Source organism: Phoca vitulina, unplaced genomic scaffold, assembly GCF_004348235.1.
Source record: "Phoca vitulina isolate PV1807 unplaced genomic scaffold, GSC_HSeal_1.0 scaffold62, whole genome shotgun sequence".
Lineage (NCBI taxonomy): Eukaryota > Metazoa > Chordata > Mammalia > Carnivora > Phocidae > Phoca > Phoca vitulina.
In genome coordinates, this window is record NW_022589765.1 from 7,869,978 (window position 1) to 7,886,543 (window position 16,566).

Consider the following 16,566-nt stretch of genomic DNA (forward strand, 5'->3'; position numbering starts at 1 on the left):
TCTAAGTGGCTGCCTGATTCTTCCCCAATCACTTATTTAATCATCTCTTTTCCCTTACTTGTTTGGAGGCCACCATTACCATAGAGTAATTCCCTGATGAATTTGAGTTCCTTTCAAGTTCTTGAAAGAATTTGTGTCGTTGTGTTTTTTTAAGTTTATTTATTTATTTATTTAGTAATCTCTACCCCTAACGTGGGGCTCGAACTCACGACCCTGAGATGAAGGGTCGCATGCTCTTCCCACTGAGCCAGCCAGGCACCCCCATTTATGTTTGTTTTATTTTTCAAACCACTGCAGTGTAGTTCTCCGCACCTGTAATCACTGACTATAGCTGTCACATCACTTAGCTGGCATCTTACTTGGACTGGACAGAACTTGCAACAGTCGAATACCTACCTTCCAGCCACTCTTCTGTACCCACCTCCTTCCTTAGCTTTAATCTCACATTTCTCTTAGTTTCCCTCCTGCCTGCTGTCTCTCTCTTTGCTAGCTTATCTTCCTCGGTTTCTTGCACAACAGTGTTTTTGGAATTCCACCTTCTCATGGCAAATACACTTCTGAGGAATATTTCCCAATCTCTTTACTTCAGCACTTACTTAACTGGCTAAATATCCTCATATTTTCATTTCTAGTTCCAGTCTAAATCTGGGTATATATATCCAGTTTCCTGTTCGATGCTATATGGCGTGCCCTAGAGGACTTCAGTATGTCTGCACCAAACCCTTGTTCTCCTTCCTTCTGATATTTTTCCTTCTTCCCTCTACCCTGCCTCACCTGCTATCATTACCATTTCCCCCAGTTATGTAAATAGATTTTGTCTTTGACGTCACTTTATCCCTTTAATATCTACCAATGATCTGTCAGTCTGAAGTCCTCGTTTTCCCTGGTTTTTCCCATAGCTCTTGTCTGTGCTCTTATTTCATGCCTTGACTATAAAAGTGGTTTCTTAACTAGTCTCCATACTTCCAGTTTCTCTCTCTCTTCTCTGATCTACCCCCACGTTGCAAGCTGTGTCAATTTTCTAATACATAGATTTGATCATATAGATTCCCTGATTGAAAAACAGCTGGTTTTAGTTAAATCTTGTGTAAATTGATCATTGTTTACATTGTTTACTTCCTCTCCCTTCCTAACTTCATTAAAATGAGACTAAAGAAATGGAAAAATTCAAAAGGACAAAGAGAACAGGAGGGGCAACATTGACAATTGCAAGGTTTAAACTAATTTTTTATTTAGTCAAAGGAAGTTAACAACTTGAGAATCTCCCCCTACACGAACTTTTGAGAGAAACCAACTAATTCTTCCCATACAACTCCTAATATTTCAAGATTTGGGGGCATCTGGTCTGCGGAAGGCAGGAAGAAGTCTTGAGATTGAAAATGTGGGCTGTTCCTTGAAAGTCTTTATAGTAAATGGCTGGAGTTCCATGTCCTGTCATCCACTCCCTGCTCCTCAGGAGACCTGAGGTTTGTTATCTGGAGAATTTGAATGGGAGAGCCCCAGACTCTGAGATGCAGCAGGTAGATTAGTTGAAACCATGGGACTGAGTGAGAGTTTGAATAGCTACTTTGGGGACTTCTGTGTTCTACTCTAGATGCTGTTGATGAAAAGGGGCAAGAGTTATTTATTTTCACGTTACCAGATTCCTACTGATAATCTAGATATGCTTGTTTATCTCTTGGCACATCTTCTAAAAAATTGTGTAGTCTAAAAAAAATTAAAATTTCTCAACACCTTAAAATTCTCTCACCATTCAACATTTTTAGAAAAGATAAGTCCAAAGGTCAGTTGATTTTGAGATGCTTAAAAAAATTTTTTTTCATTTAGGCTACTCAATTTCTTGTAATAACAGAAAATATGATTGTGTAAATAAATAAAAATGCTAAATTATCATTTGATTTCTTTTTCAGAATTCAGAATTCAGACCCAAGAAATAGAGTACTTTTTCCCCTTCTGTATCTTTTGCTCTGACCCCAAATTAAGAGACAGGAAGGGGGCAGCGGAACAATGAAGAGAACCTTTTTTCTCTGACTTAATTATCTGAGGTCTTCACATAGCTTTATAACAAGCATAATTATATGAACAAACTAAATTGCATACTCTGCATTTTTATCTCCCCCGTGCAATAAATTGATTTTATTAACAAGAAATATTTAAGTAAAGTATACCGTTCTGCTTCCCAGTATATTTGAAATGAATAGAACCCTTGAAATATACATCTCCAATGCAAAGCATTCACACGACTAGAAACAATGTATTAGATTTAGTTTGCTACCACCTCACCGGCTCTTTTTCTATAAAAAACCACCAACCAAACAAAAATTCAGTCCAGATCAAGAAAACAACCCCCACTACCTATTTTATGTCTTTAAGATTTCTATGCCTTTCTAGCCTTAATTTTGACCAACCACTTCTAAAACTGTGGGCCCTGATTATGGCTTTTGAGGCCTCATGTGCTCCTGGTAACTCGGGATTTAGTGCTGTCCGTGTCTCTACTTGGTACATGTTTGCCTCCACTCTTCACCTCTAACTTCTCTTGTCTCTCCCAACTTCACCCAGACTCCTCAGGTCTCCCCAGGGTTAATCCAACTTCCCATTTACTTGGTTGTTATTCTAATGATTTCACAGAAATGCAGTCAGTGCTATTTAATGAGCCACTATGGAATTTTGTAGATAATTTGACTGTTGCAGATTCAGTTCCTTCAATGTTCTCCATTTTCTTAATTTTCATAAGCTAGAATATGGACTTTGGGAACACAGACATACATTTTTGTCTTTCTGTCACAAAATATATAAAATATTACATAGATAGTATAATTTGAAAATTCTAGTATTGATTTTTATAGTAAATATTGACTTCTTTTCCTCCTGAACAGGTCATTATCCAAGTGTTAGAGGTGATGGATCATCTTCATAGAGGGGAATCAGTTGCTGCAATACTCCGTAACCGGTATATTTATGGAAGCAATTTACCTTATAAGTTATATAATGTCTCTCCCGCCTATTTATATACCTAACATAGTTGCTATTTGTTGAATGCCTGGAATAATATAAAATATTTACTATATGAGTGAATGTAAGAATGAGTGACAAACAGATGGAATGAAGAACATGTTAGTGACCGTGTGTTCTGAGCTAATGAAAAAGTAGAGAATATAATTAGACATCATAATTGGTGTAAATTGTGATCACGTGACATTCAGTAAATGGAGCTATTGACTTCATTTTTTAATTTTAAAGCATGTTAGTGAATAAATACAGGTATCCATTGCTTAAGAACAGATGTCTCAACCAAGTATTTTTTTAAAATAGTATTGCCCTGTGATTGTACATTTCTGTTATTTAAAAATCCAGTTAAAACTTTTTCAGAGAGTTATAAGAAATTCTGAACTTTCTCTGACAACTTATGATTTTAAATTCATGGTTTAAAGAAACATAGCCTTTGCTTTGTAGGTGCAAAAGAGTATCCCTTATTCCCAGTAGTTGAATTGCATGGTTTGAGTGAATCCTTCGAAATAATATGCGGGAGTTGTCTATATCATGGCTCTGACACTTACTAGTTGTCTAGTCTTGGGCAAATTTCGTAATTGCTCAGTGCCTTAAGTTCCTCATCTATGAATTGGGGATAGTATTACCTACATCTCAGGGTTGTTTTGAGGATTAAGTAAGTGTCTGTGGGGTGTGGAGAGAGCTTGGCAAATAATGCATGGTATATTGGTGCTCTTATTGAAATGTAAATGTGAGATTTTAACTATTTTGAAATACAATATTGTGTTTCTGAATTCTGATATGCTTTAAAATAGGTGTATCTTAAAAGAGTAAGAAAAGAGGGGAGAGTTTGAAGTAGGAAGGGGTCATATATGAAGTCATTGTTACTTGCCAGATACCATACTAGGGATTTTACATAATAATCCTATTACGGAAATATTATATGATGGGTGCCTGTTTGTTGGAATGTGTACTCTCATGTGGGCAAGGGGCTGTAAGGTAAACTGTTCAGAGATGCAGAAAGCAAGGAAATCCTAGCAGGAATAATGTGTGGCCATGTTGGATGAGAAGAGAGAAGAAAAGAGTAATGTGTGTGGGGGGGTGAATTCCTACTGGTGAGTTGAGTCTGCAGAGTCCAAGGACTGCTGAGTAGGAGGGTCTGTATCACACATTTGGAAGAGGAAAGAGTAGCAGGGCAGGATTTCCAAAGGTCAAGTGAGTAACTGAGGTAGTTATAGCATACTTGAATTTGTTTCCATTATTTTTATAGAGGTGTAATTAAGTGCAGTAAAACATACAAACACTTAAATATACATCTTTCTTTTTATAGAGATATAATTAAGTGCAATAAAATATACAAATACTTAAATACACATCACGATAGTTTTTTACACATGCATACATCCAGGTAACCACGACTCAGATCAAGATATAAAACAATTCCATCCTTCCAGAGAATTACCTCTTTCCCCTTTCCAGTCTCTATCCCCTCTACCCCTACTGAAGAGAACAAGTATGCTGACTAGGATATTAGTGTTGTTTCTTCTCCTTCTTTTTTAAAAAGATTTTATTTATTTATTTGACACAGAGAGAGGGAACACAGCAGGGGGAGTGGGAGAGGGAGAAGCAGGCTTCCTGCTGAGCAGGGAGCCCAATGCGGGGCTTGATCCCAGGACCCTGGGATCATGACCTGAACCAAAGGCAGAAACTTAACCAACTGAGCCACCCAGGCGCCCCCATGTTGCTTCTTCTTGAACTTTGTGTAAATGGAGTCAGACACTCTGTATGGCTTCTTTAGTTCCAAATAATGATTTTGAAATTTATCATTCCTGCCGGTATCAGTAGTTCTTTCTATTTTATTGCTGTGTTGTATTCCACCCCCTTTTTTTTTTTTTTAAGATTTTATTTATTTATCTGACAGAGAGAGACACAGCGAGAGAGGGAACACAAGCAGGGGGAGTGGGAGAGGGAGAAGCAGGCTTCCCGCCCAGCAGGGAGCCCGATGTGGGGCTCGATCCCAGGACCCTGGGATCACGACCTGAGCCGAAGGCAGACACTTAACGACTGAGCCACCCAGGTGCCCCCCACCCCCTTTTTTTAACTATACCACAATTTGTTTATCCATTTTCTTGTTCATAGTTATTTAAGTTGCTCCATTATTCGGTTATTATGAATAAAGCTGTTCTTGACATTTTTGTACAAATCTTTCTGTGGCTATATATAGCCACAAAATTTCCTTTGGATATGTCCCTAAAATATGAACATATATAAATTATTTATTAAATTTATTTTATTTTAATTTATTAAATTTATTTTATGTAACATATATTAAATATGTATATATAATTTATTTAACATTAATAGACTGCCAAAGACTTTTTTTTTTAAGATTTCATTTATTTATTTGAGAGAGAGAGAGCCAGAGGAGGAGCAGAGGGAAAGGGACAAGCAGACTCTGTGCTGAATGCAGAGCCTGATGCAGGGCTTGATCCCAGGCCCCTGAGATCATGACCTGCACCGAAATCAAGAGTCAGACACTTAACTGACTGAGCCACCCAAGCTCCCCTTGCCAAAGACTTTTCTAAAGTGATTGTATCATTTTCTCCTCTGACCAGTGACAAGTGAGAATCCTCGCTAATTCTTGGTATTGTTAGCATTTTAATTTAATTTAATTATTTTTAAGTGGGCTCCATGCCCAAGGTGGGGCTTGAACTCACAACCCTGAGACCAAGGGTCACATGCTCTACTGACTTAGCCAGCCAGGCTTCCCTTGTTAGCCTTTTTAATTTTAGCCATTCTCTTGGGTGTGTAGTGGTTTCTCATAATGAATTTCAGTTTGCATTTTCCTCATGTGTAATGATTTTGAGAATATTTTCATCTGTTCAGGTCCTTTACCCATTAAAAAAATTGGGTTGTTTTCTTTTTGCGTTTAAGGAGGTGTTTTTTTTTTTTTTTAAGATTTTATTTATTTATTTGACCCAGAGAGAGAGAGATAGTGAGAGAGAGAGAGAGCACACTCAGGGGGAGAGGGAGAAGCAGGCTCCCCGCTGAGGAGGGAGCCTGGCACAGGGCTTGATCCCACCTGAGCCGAAGGCAGACGCTCAACCCACTGAGCCACCCAGGCGCCCCCATCGTTTGAGGAGTTTTTAAGCCTATTCTGAATATTTCAATATATTGCATTATAGATACTTTCTTTCAATCTGTGCCTTGCCATCCTGTTTTTCTTATTTGTGTCTTTTGATGAGCAGAATTTTAAAAATTTTGATGAAGTTCAGTTTATCTTTTTTTCTTTTATACTCATGCTTTTTGTATCTTACCCAATAAATCTGTGCTCTCCCAAATTTTAGACTTTCTTCCTGAAGTTTTATGGTTGTAGCCCTCACATTATAAGTGCATTCTTGACCAGAAACCAAAGAAATGAACTTATGTCCTAGATTTGACATAGAATCTGAATAATTAATAAGAACACTTTATAAAAGAAAAGCCTCTTTGTAGTTTTAATTTTAAATTAATACCTTTGTACACGACAAGGGATCTGAATTATAACCTGAGCCATACCTCACAAGGCATAAGGAACTAGTTGTATGACCCCTAGTTTATAAATCAGTGACTTGTGATTTCCTACTGTTACAATCTTTATTATAAATAAGACTCCTTTGAAAGAAACAGATAATTCTGATACTAAATAAACTGAGAACATAAAAAATGATGGAAAACTGCCCCATTCATTTTATAATGCTGCATAATTCAGATATCAAAATCTGAGAAAAATTTTGCTTGTTTGTGTATATATATTATAGATCAATTTTGGATTCTAAATAAAATATAAACCAAACACATTCAGGAATATATGCAAAGAATTGACCCCTTGTGACTAAGAATGTTTTATCCCAGAGTGTTAATTGTTTAATACAATGAAAGTTATATGATGCATCGTGTCAATAGATCTCATTAAAAAAATAAAATAAATGCTGAAGTGGGGCACCTGGCTGGCTCAGTCAGTAGACCACGTGACTCGATCTCGGGGTCTTGAGTTTGAACCCCACGTTGGGTGTAGAGATTACTTAAAAATAAAAATCTTAAAAAAATAAATGCTGAAAGTGTTTGAAAAAATGCAGTGCCCATTTTAAGAATAAAAATGTGAGGGGCGTCTGGCTGGCTCAGTCAAGAGAGCATGTGACTCTTGATCCCAGGGCTTTGAGTTCAAACCCCATGTTGAGTGTAGAGATAACTTAAAAAAAATTTTAAAAAATGTCAAAGAAACTTGCTCTCTTAATAAGAAAAATAATTATCTCTCTAAAACCAACAATCCAGCATGTAATATAGTAGTTCCATAAGCAGCAACAAAGATGCCTACAGTCATCGTTATTTAAAATAAATTCTGACCAGTGTCAATAAAGTAGCATAACTAACAGAAAGGAGGAGACAAAAAAAAAAAAAGATCAAGTTTTAGAAGATAGGCTTACGTACCTACAAAAGCTAAGACTTAAAAACAACTTCTTAGTCGATAGAATTCTAATGAGTGCTAAAAAAGTAGTGGGATATAAGGTAAAAATTAACCAATACCTTTTATTTATCCCAGAAGTAGCCATTTAAAAGGTATAATATAAAAAAAATTTACAAAAACCATAAAACAGAAGTATGTAGTAATAACCCCAACAAAAATGTCTCAGACCTATCTGAAGAAAATTGACAAATTCAAGAAAGCAGGCATACCATGATCCTGGTTTAAAAAACTAACTCCTCCCAAATTATTATATAGGTTTAACATGAATTTAAAGTGCTTATTCAAATAAGATAATGAGTGTATTGAAGCAGTGTATCCCCATTGCGTAGCACAATGTCTGACATGTAGTAATTGCTCATCAAAAAAATCTAACCGTTTCTCCGATTGGTAATTCAACAAACATTTACTCTGCAATCGCTAAGTGCTAACCACTTTCATGTGCTAAAATATGATGAAAATGATGAATCTTTGTTCTCATTGAGCTTATATATATTGGAGAAAATTGCTATGAAAAATTAATAAAGCATGTAGAAAGATAATTAAGGGTTGGGGCGGCAACGCAAGAGAGCATTGACCTCTTATTCATCTTAGATGATTTTAGTCTTGCTATCTGCCATTCAGCATACATTTTACCCTATCTGAAGTTTTATTGCAGTGATTCAGGAAGCTCTGCGAAAGGTCAGCCGTAGGTGGCTTACTTTGCTGGGAACAGCATCTCTATCCAAACACCATCCTCACTCACACATTACAGTAATGTCTGGGAGGGCACATGGTGGTAAGAGTCACCCATTTGGTATTGTGTTGGTGGTGGGTTTTGAGGAGGTTCCTAGCTCTAATAAGGAATTCTGCAATGATGTGTAAAGCTCTGACAGTGTTCCAGTTTTCTAAAAGTACTGATGAATAAAACACAGTATAGAATACTGTCTGGTACTTGCAATACAGGAAAAAGAGTGCCGAACACTGCATAATACAGTTTCCATCCCTTTAAATAATATCATGTACCACTTACCGTGCAAGGTGTTAGGGATATAACAGTGAATGATAATACATGGGTTCCTGCCTGCTAGGTAGTTATTGTAGTCAGAATAAGAAATGAGGAGCGTCTGAACAAAGGTGAGGTCAGTAGAGAAGAAGAGGGGTGGGGATGGAGTTGTGAAATATTTGGGGGTAAATTTGACAGTATTTGATGTTCAGCTAGAGTCTTCACACTCTAGTCAAAGTGATCTTTTAAAATTGCTAATCTGACAATATCACCCAGATTGCCTTCTCCTGTCTCTGACTGTTGAGAATCCCACCTGTTCTTCAAGATGCAGATCAAATTGCATGCCCTACCTAATGCCTTCCTTGATGGATCCAAGCCGATGACCAGTAGCGTCTCCTTTGCCTCTGAACTGTTTTATCACATGCGGTTCTGCACTAAAGTAATTTCAGCATGTCTTTGCTTTACATCATCATTAAGGGTGCTCCTTGAGAGAGTGACTAACTGTATCTAATTTGTATTTAAATCCCATATAATACAGGATTTTGTGCATAATAGGAATTCCTTAAATATTTGAGAATGTACAACACTAATAATTATTTGTTGCTGATGATTTTATTTGGTTAAATTGTTTGGGTAGTTTTGTTTCCCACAGTCAGGTCTTATAGTTAAGTAATTGAATATTAAGTGACAGTCATTGAAATTGTAAAATACGCTAATGAAATTCAGTACAGAATCTAGGAATAAGCTCAGGCTTTTTTTTTTTTTTTTTACTGATATAATATATAATTACTTTTTTTATTTTAAAGATTTTATTTATTTATTTGACAGAGAGAGACACAGCGAGAGAGGGAACACAAGCAGGGGGAGTGGGAGAGGGAGAAGCAGGCTTCCCGCAGAGCAGGGAGCCCTTTGCGGGGCCTGATCCCAGGACCCCGGGGATAATGACCTGAGCCGAAGGCAAACGCTTAATGACTGAGCCACCCAAGCGCCCCTATATAATTACTTCTTAATAGTGTATGATGTCAAAACGGAACACAGGGCTTTGATTCAGTTCGTTAGATATTTAAAAATATTGAGCCTTTACTCTTTGTCAAGCACTGTCCTCATCTGTAGAATTTAAGGACTGAAAGATCCCATCCTCCCTTTTAATTTTAAAAGCCTGGAATTATATCACTAAGCCTGAGCACATAGTAGGTGATAAATAAACACAGGTTTTTTTTTTAAGATTTATTTTATTTTTTGGTTAAAGATTTTATTTATTTGTGTGAGAGAGAATGAGCAGAGGGGAGAGGCAGAGGGAGAGGGAAAAGCAGCTAAGCTCCCTGCTTAGCAGGGAGCCCAACTCGGGGCTCGATCCCCGGACCCCGGGATCATGACCTGAGCTGAAGGCAGACACTTAACTGACTGAGCCACCCAGGCACCCAAGATTTATTTATTTTAGAGAGAGGGAGAGAGTGCTCGTGCAGGGGGGAGGACCAGAGGGAGAGAGAGGGAGAATATCAAGCAGACTCCATGCTGAGTGCAGAGCCCCATGCAGGGCTCAATCTCAAGACCCTAAGATCTCAACCTGAGCTGAAACTAAGAGTCAGATGCTTAACCGACTGTGCCATCAAGGCGCCCCAATAAACACACCTTTGATTAAGTTCAAGGATGATCAGTCATGGAAGATAAGCCCTTTTATTACTGTTTTCATAATTTGGCTTTATAAACTTCCACAAAGATATGTTTTTCTGTGCTTTTTAAGGATTGAAAACTTATGAGGACCTAGTTTTTCCTTTGCTGAAGTAAGTGAGGCAATGATGATAATAAACTCAAATTTTAGGCTAGAAGATGCCTCTGAGGGTTATAATACAAGAGGGTAATACGTGCATTTCTGAGGCCACTTACATTCTATATAATGGACTTCTCTTTTGGCCCAGGTATTTTGTAGATTTGGCTTATGCGTTATTATTGTCATAACATATTGCCAAACTGCATGTGCAGTTTGTCAGCATACTTCTTCCTCTCGCTGAAGACTTGTGTACCTTTATACAAAGGACACAAACTTATTAGTAATGTTGCATGTTTGATCTATCTAGAGGAATTTTCCAGGCCATAGAAAGTATTACTACCCTTATTCCTCTTCCTCTACCTATGTCTTGAGTGTTCCTGTTCATAATTCTGTACATGTTCTACACGTATCTTTCTGGGCAAGCTCTTCTACAGCCATTACCTCAGTCTCAGATGATAGGCTGAAGACTTTAACATTTATATCTCAAGTCTAAATTTTTTTCATGAGTCCCAGACTAAAGAGTTCTTCATTCCCCTTCTCCACCATTTTGTTTTGACTCTGTAAGTAATACATATTTATTATAGGATGCTGAAAAAGAGAAAATTACATATACACGGTGGAAATAATCACCTAAAGTAATCCCTGTTAACCCCTTGGGGCATTTCTGCTCTAGCCTTTTGGTGCTTCTTTAAGTGGAACTGCGTTTGTAATTGATTGAACGTGCTCTGGTTTCAATGTTGTGGTTAAGAGCAGAGGCTCGGAAGTCTGCCAAATACAGGTTCAAATCAAGCTCCGCTACTTTTAGTAGCTGTGTGAACTTTGGAATGTTTCTTAACCTCTCTCAGTCTGTTTCCTCATCTATAAAATAAAATGGTATCACTCTGTGAGATTGCTCTGAGGATAAAATAAATGTTTTTAAGAGAGTCAGGTTCTTGGCACATGGTAAATGCTCAGTATTTGGAAGCACTCACTATTTTATATGCTGTATATTATGTATGTATCCTGCTAGTTTTCTTAGTTGTACTGTTAGCATTTTCACATGTCAGTGCAAACTTGTTAGAGACATAGTAGCTACAAAGTAGAAACTCTTCCATGGGACAAACGATTTCTTCATATGAAATATTTAGGTTGAATCCACTTTGGGGTGTGATTAGTTATAGTGTCTTCCATATATATCATCTTCTCTCTCCTCGTTTTAATATTTACCTTTTTTCCTTCTATTTCATGAATTCATTTTATACTGGTCAAATCTTCTCTTTCCTCCCTCTAAGGTACATTTTGGTTGTGACTCTTGTTGAGTTTCCCTGCAGTTGACCAATAGAATGTACACTTTCCTCATCCGATCGTGTTACATTTGACTTCCTCTTCCTACTTGATTGAGGCCATGTTTTCGTATCCTCCTTGAATGTGCCAGAGGCTTTCGACATTGTTTTCTGGCTGCTATATGAAAGCATTTGCAGAGTTCTGCTCTTGCCCTGAGTGTTTATGATGACAAATTTTTCCTAGTTTCTCAATACATTTTCATTGGCCCCATGCTAGCTGTTTTTCTGTTTGTTTATTCTCAAAGGAAGAAAGGTTCCCAGAATGGCTTTGTACTGGCTGTTCCCTTTGTCTGAAACGTCCTTCCCCATGGTCTTTGTGTGGCTGGCTCCTCTTTTCAGATCCCTACTTAAATGGCCTCTCCTTCGAGAAGTTTTCTTTGACTACCCAGTCTGAATCAGCTACCTGTGTAGTGGCACATCACCTTAGTTTCAATCTCTGCCTCTTCCTTCTTTGTTTATTTATTATTTACCACCTTTCACTAAAATAGAAGCTCTAGGAGGACAGTGATTTTGTCTGTCTTATTTTTTTTTTTTAAGATTTTATTTATTTGACAGAGACAGCGAGAGCAGGAACACAAGCAGGGGGAGTTGGAGAGGGAGAAGCAGGCTTCCCGCAGAGCAGGGAGCCCAATGCGGGGCTTGATCCCAGGACCCTGGGATCATGACCTGAGCCGAAGGCAGACGCTTAACGACTGAGCCACCCAGGCGCCCCTTGTCTGTCTTATTGATTGCTTTAATGTGAGTACTCACAACCAAGTCTGGGACATATTAGTTGCTCAATAAACATTTGCAGAGTGAATGAATTAACTGTTGTCCCTCTCTGTGTGCTCTTGGGTACTAATCCAACCCCTTTCTCAGACTTTTACCTACAAGTCAATACTGAGAGAAATAAACGACTGGAAAAAAGTAAATGAGGGGCTCAGTCGGTAGAGCACCCAATTCTTGGTTTTGGCTCAGGTCTTGATCTCAGGGTCCTGAGATTGAGCCCCATGTTGGGGTCTGCACTCATCCCAGAGTCTGCTTCTCTCTCTCTCCCTCCTGCTCTGCCCCTCCCCCTACTCACACGCACACACACCCTCTCTCTCTCTCAAATAAATAAATAAATAAATAAATAAATAAATAAAATCTTTAAAAAAAAAAAGAAAAAAAATAAAGAAGACCCAAATCTTGCTTACAGAAGAATTCCAAATTTTATATGTGTGTATGTGTGTGTGTTCATATGTATCCATTTTCCCCATCTATGAAATAGAACTTCATCTCCCTCCTCCCTTGAGTTTGGACTTCCTGATTCACTTCCAAAGAAATGAGTGTGGAAAAGAAAAAAATAATACCTTTACAGTGAAGAAAACTGGCAAATACTACCTGTATTAGTCAGAATAATGGCCCCGCAAAAAGGCCCACATCCTAATCCCCAGAACCTGTGACTGATAACTGTATGTGGCAAAAAGGACTTTGCAGACATGATCGAGTTGAGATGGGAAGATTATCCTGGATTATCTTGAAGGGCCCAGTGTTATCACGAGGGACTATTTCTAAGAGGGATGCAAGATGAGTCAGAGTCAGAAGAAGGAGTTAGGAAGATGGAAACAGAAGTTAGAGCTATACTCTTTGACGATGGAGGAAGGTTCCACAAGCGACAAAGTGCAAGGGGCTTCTAGAAGCTGGAAAAGGCAAGGAAACAAACTCTCCCCTGAAGCCCTGCCAACACCTTGATTTTAGACATCTGACCCCTAGGACTGTGAGACAGTCAGTTTGTGTTGTTTAAAGCCACTGAGTTTCTAGGAATTTGTCACAGCAGCAATAAGAATTGAGTACACCATGTTTGCCGAGTGTGGCACATAGGCTTCCTTTCTGACTTGGTAGGAACTCAGAAGAGGTACTGGGGTCGGCGGTGTTTGGAAGGGGCCTCCCGTAGAAAGGAGCAGCACCTTTGCCAGCTCTCAGTTGCCATGCGGATGCTGGTTTTCCTCACTCTTTTGTCTGTTTGACATTTAGTGGGAAGTTGGGGAAGGCAGCCCATTCTGTGTATCTGTCTTAAAGTTTTCCTCACCCAGTTGTATAATATATGCTCACTGTGAAGTATTTGGAAAAGTATGATCCACTTTTCTGAAGCACTCTTAATGTTTTAAAACTCATAAGTGGTTATTCCGTATGAAGATTCTCCAGTACTGGGGAGCCTGGGTGGCTCAGTCGTTTAGCGTCTGCCTTCGGCTCGGGTCATGGTCCCAGCGTCCAGGGATCGAGCCCCGCATCGGGCTCCCTGCTCAGCCGGAAGCCTGCTTTTCCCTCTCCCTCTCCCCCTGCTTGTGTTCCCTCTCTCTCTCTGTCAAATAAATAAATAAAATCTTTAAAAAAAAAAAAAAAGATTCCCCAGTACTGTAAGCACTGTGGGTCCAAACCCATATAATGGCAGTTCCCAGCACCTGTCTCCTGCTCTTTAGGCTTGGCTTTGTTTAACGATCCACCACTCACTCAGTGGCTTGAGTCAGAAACTTAGGCATCATCCTGGACTCTTCTTTTTCTTTCTCATCCCCCATATTCAGCCAGTCACCAGGTCCTATTTCTCCTTCCTAATTATTTCTCCAGTCCGCTCCTCCCCTACCTCCCCCTCCGGTCCAGCCCTCCCGTGGCAGCCATGATGATCTTTCTGAAATGTAAATGTGTTCGTATCATTTCCTTGTTTAGATCTCTTCAGCGACTCAGGTGTGACAGGGCCTTTTGTGCAGCTCCCCTCTGCCTCACCGGCCTCCTCTTCTGCCTAGAGCATGCATTGCAATGTCCCCCAACATTGGAAGGTGACATAGTCCCTCATATTTCCATCCCTTTTTCTGGTATGCCTTCTCTCTCATTCTTGGCCCAACCAACTCCTGTTTATCCTTCAAGACTCAGCACAAGTATCAACTCCTCTGTGAAACTTGTGTACCCCCTTGCCTCTTCCAAGCAGAATTTGGTGTCCTTTCTTATGGCTTCCTTAGCATCGACTCTCATTTCTCTGGTGGTGGTAGCAGCGATCAACGTCCCAATAAATGGTATTAATAGTTCCATCGGCAGTAGTCATCATAATAGCTAACACTTATATAGCGTTTACATTGGGCCAGGTTCAAACCCTGCCTATTAATTGATCTTGTTTTCATAATAATCCCCATGAAGTAGCTACTATCACTCTTCTCATTCCACAAACAAGAAATTGAGGCACAGAGAGTTTAGGTAAGTTGTCCGAGTCACACACTAATACGCATGGATACAGAGTTCAAATCCAGGAAGTTCAGCTCCCGAGTCGGTGCATTTAACCTTCTGCCTCTCTGTCTCCTTCCTTGGTTTGTGAACTCCCCAGGGAGGGGGATTGTGACTGTCCTGTGTCACCTGTCCTACGTTCCCTTCCCTGAATGCATTCCATTAACTGCATCGCTAATCTCTGACAAACGAATACGTGGCAGATAGGTAATGGTTAACCAATTCCATGATGATCTTTTAGAGAGGGCAGCAAATGAATAAAAAGGAACGGCTCTAAGTTTGGTGCAGAGCTTCTAAATGCTACCCACGGTGTTGACCCTAAGGCCAGGCCAATTCTGCTGACTCTGGGTGTATGCATACATTCTGACTGATAGGTTCAGTGCTATAAATGAATTGGGGGCTTGAAAGGGGATAAAAGTAAGTTTTTCTCTAAAAACTTTCCACTTCTTTTCTTATCTTTCATTTTCCTCCCTTTTCATCTTCCCAGCAAATGCTGTTGCATGGAGAGTGTTAAAAGACGATGTCAAATTTCCAAGGGTTGCTGAACCCCAGCTGGGTTATGTTCTATTTTGGGTTGCATTCGGTTCTATTTTGGGTGACAAGGACTATGGACCCATGAAATAATTCAGAGCCTTAATGAATGTGGATGCTTTTAAAAAATAGCCAGAAAACAGAGGTTTCCTTTGTCTTGCTAGTTACCGGTGTTGTGTGGTATTTCAACTCCCAATCCCCCAACACTTGTTTTTTTTTTAAAGATTTTATTTTTAAGCAATCTCTACACCCAATGTGGGGCTTGAACCTACAACCCCGAGATCAAGAGTCACGTGTTCTACCCACTGAGCCAGCCAGGCGCCCCATCAACACTTTTTTTAGGGGTGCCTGGGTGGCTCAGTCGGTTAAGCGTCTGCCTTTGGCCTGGGTCATGGTCCTGGGGTCCTGGGATCGAGTCCCATGTCGGGCTCCCTGCTCAGCGGGGAACTTGTTTCTCCCTCTCCCTCTGCCACTCTCCCTGCTTGTGCTCTCTCTCTCTCTGTCAAATAAATAAATAAAATCTTTAAAAAATACCCTTTGAAGAAAAAAAAAACAAAAACAAAATTTTTTTTTGACCATTGCTTCATTTTGGATTGAAATGAACAGAAAAAGAGTAATACCTTTACTTTTTCGTGGAACCTCTACCCTTCGATTAGATTAGAGTTTCCGTACCTGCCTTCAGGGTTGAACTATGGCAATTTAAAGCTTTGTGAACCTTAGACAGCCCTACCATGGGGCTCCTCTGAGAGCCCAAGGCCTTAACCTGGCATTGAAAGAAAAGAAGTGTGTCCTCCTCCCTTCCTCAGGATCTCCTTATTCACAGTATGTTATGAAACGAATTCTCCTGGAGGTGAAGACGCTCTCCTATAGATAGCCAGAGAGAAATCCTCTGGTGGTCTTAGCAATCTGTTTTCTGGGAAACAAAGTAACAGACAGCAGAGTGAATTCAAATTAAGCTTGATGTTGTTTTTGACAGGAGCTAGAGCTATGCCTAGATATACATTGTCATTTATTTTTCCTGGGCACCTTATTGAAAATACTCTTATGTAACTTTGTCTGAACTTGTCTGAGCTCAGCCACTGTCCAGAGTTGGCAGGTCTGTCAGGCTTAGCGAAGCTCCCATTTCCGGCCTTCTCAGGCTTCGATGGCTATTCGCGTCAGTGGGAAGCCCCCTAGAACACACTTTTCTCTCTGGGTTCCCTGAGGCACTGCTAAAATGGGTAAGGGCTCT

General features: G+C 39.5%; 1 protein-coding gene across 2 annotated transcripts in view; it reads left to right on the plus strand.

Moving 5' to 3' along the window:
• Nucleotides 1–16,566, plus strand: part of KLHL13 (kelch like family member 13) — a 203,618-nt gene that overhangs the window by 82,753 nt on the left and 104,299 nt on the right. Inside the window, exon 2 of one of the 2 annotated variants that reach the window (XM_032391353.1) lies at nucleotides 2,877–2,950. In XM_032391353.1, coding sequence (XP_032247244.1) covers nucleotides 2,901–2,950 — 50 coding nt within the window. In that variant the 5' untranslated portion in view covers nucleotides 2,877–2,900. Of the gene's footprint in view, nucleotides 1–2,875; nucleotides 2,951–16,566 lie in introns of those variants that run through there. The other variant, XM_032391347.1, reaches the window with a different exon arrangement.